The sequence below is a fragment of the Crinia signifera genome, chromosome 19 (assembly GCF_055691185.1).
Source record: "Crinia signifera chromosome 19, ASM5569118v1, whole genome shotgun sequence".
In the NCBI taxonomy this organism is placed as follows: domain Eukaryota; kingdom Metazoa; phylum Chordata; class Amphibia; order Anura; family Myobatrachidae; genus Crinia; species Crinia signifera.
In genome coordinates this window covers 74987423-74996454 of record NC_139226.1, presented here as the reverse complement: position 1 = coordinate 74996454, position 9032 = coordinate 74987423, and the positions used below count along the sequence as shown (strand labels likewise).

General features: G+C 47.5%; 1 protein-coding gene across 1 annotated transcript in view; it reads left to right on the top strand.

The window, feature by feature from the left end:
- The first annotated feature begins 6008 nt into the window (after positions 1-6008).
- WNT4 (Wnt family member 4) overlaps positions 6009-9032 on the top strand; it is a 112655-nt gene continuing 109631 nt past the window's right edge. The window contains exon 1 of the mRNA XM_083162787.1: positions 6009-6525. Coding sequence (XP_083018913.1) covers positions 6449-6525 — 77 coding nt within the window. The 5' untranslated portion in view covers positions 6009-6448. The remainder of the gene's footprint in view (positions 6526-9032) is intronic.

Below are 9032 nucleotides of genomic sequence, written 5' to 3'. Positions count from 1 at the left end.
AGTAAGTACTATTACCTTCCCCATGCCCCCCTTAACCTCAGCATATCCCTAAATCGCCCCTGCCACCTAAACCTAACCTCTCCCTCCCTAACCCTAAGTCTCCCACCATTAATTAAGCATAAGTCTTGCCCTCCTTTAACCCTCCCCGCATATTTACATTCTGGATTCCTGTGCTCATGATTCTGACTCTGGCATCCTTATCGATGTTGATACTCTGGTGCTGGTCTTCAAGCATTAGTGGAGATGCTGACATCTGTGTTTCAAGTGCTACGATCCCATCTGCCAGGATGCTAACCCCAACCCATTTACATGGACAGTGTGCATGCATGAGCTGCAATTAAACAGTGAAAGGCCTGCTATATAAATACATACAGTACTGCAAAATATACACGCATACACCCACCTGTACATGCACATATATATATATATATATATATATATATATATATATATATATATATATACAATATAGGGAAGAAGCAGCACTCCAGCCTTTAAACGAACTCGTGTTTTAATCGGTCACAGCAAACAACAGCAACGTTTCAATACAGGGTGTATTTTCCTCACCCTGTATTGAAACATTGCTGTTGTTTGCTGTGACCGATTAAAACACGAGTTCGTTTAAAGGCTGGAGTGCTGCTTCTTCCCTATATTGTGTATATAGCTGTCTCACAGCTGCTAGCGGGCACCCGCCGAGGAACTTTATAAGTGGAGCTGCCGGACCCCCCCTTTTCCCATATATATATATATATATATATATATATATATATATATATATATATATATATATACACTTTTAAAGGCAGCAAAGTCCCATATATAGCAATATTTGGAGAAGCAGGCACTGCTTCTCCAAATATTGCTATATAATATAGCAATATTTTCCAAATATTTTCCAAATATTGCTATATAATATAGCAATATTTTCCTCTATCAATTTTCCTCTATCGATATATATATATATATATATATATACACACAGATATACGCCCCCTCCTCTACATGCAAATACCTCTCGTATACATAAATAAAGGTGTGCCCCATTGCTGGGACAGCTTCTCTGCTCCCAGCACCGAAGTTGCAGCAGGGATAGAGGGAGCTGTGTCCTCCGCTGGATGCAGCTGTAATCAGCGCAGGGATCAGCTGTTTGATCCCCACGCTGACCAGGCTGCAGCGATGTGTGTCCGGGGCTGGGATCTTGTTTTGGTTCACCAGCGCCAGACTGTGGCGGATGGAGTGGCATTTTGAAATTGGCACCATTCAGGCCACTAATCAGAAATGCCACCTGCGGCATTTGAAATTTCCCTCCATTCGGGAGGCAATCATGGCCCTGCCCCCGGTAATTAATGTCAAGCAGAAGCAGGAGCGACGTTGGGGATGGAGCACCGAAGAGCTCCCGAATCAAGAAGATCCAGAAGCAGCTCCCGCTCCCTAGACAACCAGGTTTCAGACATTAGGCCGTGGGACATGGCCAGGCCCTTTCAGCCTGCGGGCATAATAGTCGGGCACTCTCAGCCCATGGCCAGGTAGTTGTCGGACCCTCCTTGCCCGGCAGTACACTAACCCGGGTCCACCTGTGACCCCCTCACCTGGCCCCCGAGGCCCTAATCGCAGGCAATAGGCCCAAAGCCCTAATAGCTAGGCCCATTTGTAAATCAGGGGCATTAAGCTCAGCAGTGTTGTCCCGATAGGGGAATAATAGGTGACCCTGGGAACTAGGCCAAGGTCTCTGATGAGCTCCTTTTAGACAGGTCCACAGTCCTGAGCCCATATTAACTCTTTAACTGCCAACATTTTGTGAGAGATCCTCAAAATATTTCTTAAAAATTCTAGCGTCGCACACAGCCTCACCACCGCACTGACCCCTTCAAACATATATATATATACACACACAACCCTCCCCAATATACACCCCTCCTATATATATTCACATATACAACCTCCTGCACATGTACATCCCTTGCACATAAACATACAGATGGAGCCGCAATCATTCAACCTACCCAGACCTACTGGAACGGGAATACTGGACCGGAGTTGAAGACTGACAAATGGGTCCGGAGAGTAACCAAGGATAATGGACCGGAGCTGAAGACTGATGGATGGATCCGGAGATTTACCATAGACCCTGGCCCGGATGATTGACTGATTACTGATGAAGTATGAAGAATGCTGAAAGAAATTAGGGAGAAAAACGCTGGTTCCGAAGAACAAAGAGGGAGCTTGGGACACTCTCTGCAGATAAGGCTGGAAAAAGTGTTGTACTGATTGTCTGCAGCTGCTGCCAGAGAGTACTGGAGAGTTTTGATCATATGACCAGAAAACATGGTGGCGCCTAACGATATCCCTGACATGCACTGGGAACTGCCGGAAGCCCCACAACCACCTGTCATGCAGCTACATCTGAACTGATCGGGAGCCCCGGTGCCCCGCCTGCTGGACGAATAAGTGAGAAAGCCCATTGGATCGTCTTGATGGATAAGCCCCAGGGAAATATGACACCTTTATTGAATAGTGTGTATGCATCTCCCTCTGGTAGGGATAGCTGCTGGGATCCAGAATGCGCTGGACACAGTAAAGCCTGCATGTCCAAACTATGGCCCTCCAGCTGTTGTGAAACTACACATCCTAGCATGCCTTGCCATAGCTTTAACATTCTCTAATAGCAAAACTGTGGCAAGGCATGATGGGACTTGTAGTTTCACAACAGCTGGAGGGATGTAGTTGAAATGCCTGCACTAAAAGCTCAGCCCTGCTCTCACAGCACAGGATCAATTGAGGTATAAGTGTGGGCTCACACACCCTAGCACAGTCACCTCTCCTACACACAGCGTGTGAAACACTAAAGGCACGAGGTCAGTCACAGGGAGCAGGGTACCGCCCACACACCAGCACGGGGAGAGCAGAGGAACTGGGGCGGTACACCTATCAAACTGTAACGCAGGTGTCCTAAGGCCGGTTTCACACACTCCGGCTCCTGCCGGACGGCGAAATCCTGCACGGCCAGGGAGCCGTGCCGCACACATTAGTTGTGAATGGACACTATTGTGTCCATTCACACTGGACGGCCACGGCCCGGCCGCACGGCTGCAGCCGGATCCCGCCACTGGAAGGGACGGCTGCCGGGCTGTGGCCATCCCCTCCATGATAAACTACTGTGTGCGGCACGGCTCCCTGGCCGTGCGGGATTTCACCGTCCAGCAGGAGCCGGAGTGTGTGAAACCAGCCTAAGGCTAGCTCAGGGAGGACAGAAACCTCCCGTAGAGCAGAAGGGCAGGCTGCAGGGTCAGGTGTCAAGCGCACCATACTAACAGTATCATCATTGTGAAATGTCATCGCAACAAAACTAAACACATACAGTATATATTAATATATGCGATTAGTATTGCAAAGAGCTGCCCTTTGCAAAGCCACTGCCACCACCGTGTGAGAGGTTCCAAGCAAATCTCCCTCACCTCCTGCTCCCAGGATCCTCCTGCTGCTGATGGCTGCAGTGACTCCCGGGCTCCTCCACCATGCACCTGGAAGGTGAAGTTGGTGTTGCTAGGGAGGAGGAGGTCACTGGGTCCGGGGAGCACACCAGCAGGCTGCCTGGAAATGAGGTGAGTGGGGCCATGGCGTGTGCGGCAGCGGGATATGGAAAGAAGGGAATAACTTTTTTAGGTACTTATGTATTATCTGGGCTCCCATGTTAAATGCACCCCATTTTTTCATACCCCTACTATCCAACTACGCATGGAGTTGATTTTATATAGTGTGGTGAGCGCAGCGAGCCACCGTGCCCGAAGCGTGGCGAGCCCCGCGAGGGGACGTGGTCTTATAAGTAAAACGGGAGCCCAGATATTACATAAGTACCCTTTTTTCTTGCTTTACTCTTCACCTGAAAAACTCCGCGGCCGACAATTGATGCATATGAAATTGTGGAGATACCACCAGGAAAAAAAAAACTGTTTTTTTTTCCTGCAGTTTTTGTTTAATCCCTTCACTGGTAATCCTGAGAATTTTCCAGGCTATCCATGTGATATCTAGCGCCCGTCAAACCACTGACTTGCGGCGCTGAGGGCTTCCAAGCTGCAGGCGGTAACCATCTCCTCCTGACACAGCGATTACAACATCGACCGCAGCGTCCGAGGACCGCAGATTGCAGATACCCCCTTGGAGCCTATCCAACCCAGCTGCCAAACAAATGACCCGCTAAGCTCCGGACCACCTTTGTGGAACTACAAGGACATTCATGCGCTAATGCAACGAGTGGTGAGATCAATATTCTGGAACTTATACTGTTTATTCCCTACTCAATGGAAATTCAATTGGAGACTTAATTAGTCCAAGGACTCTGGTCCATAGGACCTTGCCTACTATAAGGGATTATTGCCCATATTTATTACCTAATTACCGTATCTACCATTTTAAGTGTCTAATACTGTTGTTTTTAATAAATGTTTAATTTTTTACTGGTTCATATGCGCTCTCAATAATTTGTGTATTTTTATTCTATTAACCTTTGCTGGGAGCTGCATACCAGTTGCTACCTTATCCTACAAGTATTTATTCAGAGCAATTAATTTGATCTTTATTCTGCCTGATTATTGTTTGTATAGTTGTTTTCCAGGCTAAGCCTTAATGCCCAGACTGGCAAGCCAGGAAAATTCTCGGGATTCCCAGTGTTTAGCGGCTCCCTATTCTCCGATGCACCTCGGCCTCACCCCGCCCCCGGATGTTCTATTATAGCCTGTGGCCCCAGCTCATGTCAAGCCGGGTTGCCGCATGCAGGGACCGGGCAGCGGCTGATGTACGGTTCAGCGGCACTGCCCGGACCCGGGGACACAGTGGTGGGGTGTTTTTTCCCCAGAAAAAAAACTCACCCAAAAAAAACACCACTGAAGGGGTTAATGCATTATGCCTGTAGAATGTTCCGGCAGTCAAGCTCGGAAGAGTTTGTGTTTTTTTATAACTTGATAAATTTAGGTCACAGCAGGCCAGATTAGGACCAAAATGTAAACAAGAAATGGCCCTGATATCACCTGAATTATCTTTATAATGAATTGCACTGACACTTAAGTTATACAAAAAAAAATGAAGATGTTTATTTTCCTCTGCTTTTGTATAAATTAAGTCATAATGAATAGACCCAATAAAGGGATTAGTGATAAAGCAATTATATACTAAGGGATAATGTTATGGTGGAACTTACTTACTAGTCAATAGGTCAACTCCAAATTTTGACATCTATTAGGAGGACATGTACTAAAAAGGTCAACAGGTGCAAACTGTCGACACATGAATGGTCGACATAGGCCAATGTGGACAGGTACATAAGTGGGTATGGGTAAAAACCGGACCGGACAGGCTCCATTCATCAATAGCTGTCATTCTGGAGCTTGTAATGTGCGGTCCGGGGGTGCCTGTCCGGTGGGGCTACTGTGATACCTGTCACCAGAGAGAGAGGAGAAGGTGGAGAATACAGCCTCCCTGCATGGTCCGGGGATGTAATAAAAACCGGAACGGTCCGGACCACACGGGAGTCTGTAATGTCCTCTTTCCCATGTCCCTGGTAAAAGTCATCCCACGCATCCCCCCGGACAAGACACCCCCGCTCCGGGGATATTGTTCGGGTCCGGTTTTTACAGCTCACTGCAGGCATGACTCGCAATATATCATTATAGTTATTAGTTGTAAATGTCCAGGTATTCGTTCCCACGTGTTGTAAGATCCAACACCCTGCAGTGCTAGGTTTCGCGTTGTATCTATCAGAGAGCACAGAGCTGCCGTTGAACATTCCCGTCTGTCCTGCCAGGACGCAGCCAAGAGCAATGAATGAAAGCAGCGTGTACTACAAGCTGCAGATATTAGGCAAAGCCCCACCCTGCGGGGGGTGTCAGGGCAATGTAACCCCGCCTGGGTATCACCAGCTCGGACCTGCCCCTTTTCCTCCTCCCCTCTCCTTGTTGCTCCATCCCGGGATTCCTCCAGCTGAGCTGACATTCTGCTTCTGACTCAGGCAAGAGGCGCACTCACCGGGCACTGCCAGTACTGACACTTGTGACTCCGGCTGCTGTCACCAACTAGGGGTCGCTGTGTTGCCACCTGCATTATCGGGCACAGAGGGGATCTCACATCCTATACAGGTCCGGAGGTGACAGAGCGGGGGACCCCCAAACCCAGCTGTCTGGCTTCATCCCTCGGGACATAACCCTGGAGACAGAGCTAGCACCAAGTACCTCTACCCCAGCCTTGTTCTGCTCCTGTGACTTTATTCTCTTTGGATACATACACACTGTACAGCAAGGAGCAGGAGGAGAGCAGGGGCCAGACTGGACATATCAGTGCCACAGCTGACAATGTTTCCGGGACACTCTCTTCTCTAGCGCAGGACAATCAGACAAGAAAGCGGAGCTGCAGCAACCTGTTCCACCATATCTGTCACTTGTCCCCGCAGCTCACCAGGATGACCCCAGAGTACTTTTTGAGGTCCCTGTTGATGATGATTTTAGCTGTGTTCTCTGCAAATGCTAGCAACTGGCTGTAAGTTTTCTTTTTATTCTATTATCTGTTAATCTATCGGAGCTATAAACCAGCAGGGGTTTATGCTTTTGTTGTCCCGTGAAATATAATGGTCACTGGAAGAACCTGCTTTAAAGTGCAGAACAACTGGGATTTCACTAAGTGTAAAATTGAAAATAATAATTATCTTTCTTCATAAGTGGACATGGCAATTTAGAAAAAAACAATAACAAAAAACATAGCAGGTGTCCTATCCCCAATTTGCGTCTACCACAAAAAAAAATTATAATAATAACTTTCGCGGAATTTGTAGGCAGTAAAGCGAGCAATCCAATCACTCTTGATCAGTCAATGGAGATGAAGTCTAACAGAAAAGCAGCACCCAGTATTTTAGTGCAATAGATGTCCCCAGGTTCAGGGAGAAGAGCAGATGAGCTACAAGCTGCCCCTACTGCACAACTAGCTGCCTCTGCAATGCCAGGCATGAGCTGCCCCTGCTGTCCCACTAGCTGCCTGTGCAATGCCAGGCATGAACTGCCCCTGGCCCCTGCTGTCCCACTAGCTGCCTGTGCAATGCTAGGCATGAACTGCCCCTGGGCCCTGCTGTCCCACTAGCTGCCTCTGCAATGCCAGGCTTGAGCTGCCCTTGCTGCACCACTAGCTAACTCTGAAATGCCAGGCATTAACTGCCCCTGCAATGCCAGGCATGAGCTGCCCCTGCTGCACCACTAGCTAACTCTGAAATGCCAGACATGAGCTGCCCCTGCTGTCCCACTAGCTAACTCTGAAATGCCAGACATGAGCTGCCCCTGCTGCACCACTAGCTAACTCTGAAATGCCAGACATGAGCTGCCCCTGCTGCACCACTAGCTAACTCTGAAATGCCAGGCATGAGCTGCCCCTGCTGTCCCACTAGCTAACTCTGCAATGCCAGGCATTAACTGCCCCTGCTGCACCACTAGCTAACTCTGAAATGCCAGGTTTGAGCTGCCCCTGCTGTCCCACTAGCTGCCTCAGAGAATGCCAGACATGAGCTGCCCTTGCTGCACCACTAGCTAACTCTGAAATAGCAGGCATGAGCTGCCCCTGCTGCAGTGCACCACTAGCAAACTCTGAAATACCAGACATGAGCTGCCCCTGCTGTCCCACTAGCTGACTCTGCAATGCCAGGAATAAGCTGCCCCTGCTGTCCCACTAGCTGCCTCAGAGAATGCCAGACATGAGCTGCCCCTGCAATGCCAGGCATGAGCTGCCCGGGCACTAGGAAGCTGTGAGCGTGCTCAGGTTATTTATGTTGCAGTGTGGGGTAAACTGATCCCGGCAGCCCTGACAGTGATCCACTGAGGACAGCGTGCAGCTCTGCTTACATTAATCCCAATTTCCTATACATACTGTATAACGCTGTAGTTACATTCTGCTGCCTTCACCCCAGCGTCCACAAATGCAGGTTTAACAGCAACATAACAGGTGTATATTACAAATCTGTTTACACGTGTCCGACTACTATCTGGGCCCACATGTAAATCCATGACAAGGAAGAGGATGGCTGACGCCTATGCACGGAGATGTTACTAGAAGTGAGTTACCCTGTCCTGCTGCAGTAATGCACAGCTCCTAGCATTAGTCGTGCGCTACAGTATAAAGCAGAGATCTTTGGTTTTACAACTCAGTTTCCTATGGGTTTTGCTACATAAGTGAATTTTTCCTTTTTTTCTACAAATGTACAACATGTACAAATGTCTCTTTCAATCTCCCAATGCTACAATCTAATGCACGCTCGTGAAATCAATAAATTAATCTCCTATATATTAATGAACGAGGAATGGATCTAGTATCAGTCATGGGATTTTAAGCATCTAGACTGAAATACAGAAAACAGGATTGTTCTTTGGATTATTTTCATTAAATATGGGTAAAGCAGTATTGTATTGCTGCACACACGATTTATCCCATGATGTATAATGGCCCAGAAAATCACCCTAATTTAGAAGTCTATGCAATGTGAATCATATATGGATTATGGAAGGACAGTGAGCGTAGCAATGCACTTGCTATGTTATACTGAAGTTAGTGGTACAGTTGGGAAGGCAGGAGGAGGGTGATGGAAACTGTTTTTCAAGAAGATTGCAAAGATAAAGTTCACTGCTGTCTTTAATGTGATTTACAGTAGAATGATGATGATGATAGAGAGAGAGAGAGAGAAAGAGAGAGAGAGAGAGAGAGAGAGAGAGAGAGAGAGAGAGAGAGAGAGAGAGAGAGAGAGAGAGAGAGAGAGAGAGAAGTGCAAATGGACAACCTTAAATAATTCAGTTACAATTGTATGCCTTTTCAATTTGATGTTTCCTTCCTAGATACAGTTGCATACTGTATTTTGAAGTAAATTACAAGTAATGGCTGAGAGACACATTAGCAGGTTAATTCAGATGGGAAAAAAGTGAAATCTTTGGTTATTTAGTTGAATAGGAGGAGTGACATGTAGGGACCTGCTGTCATTGTTGGTGGGGAAACAGTGTGGGATCATTGTATGG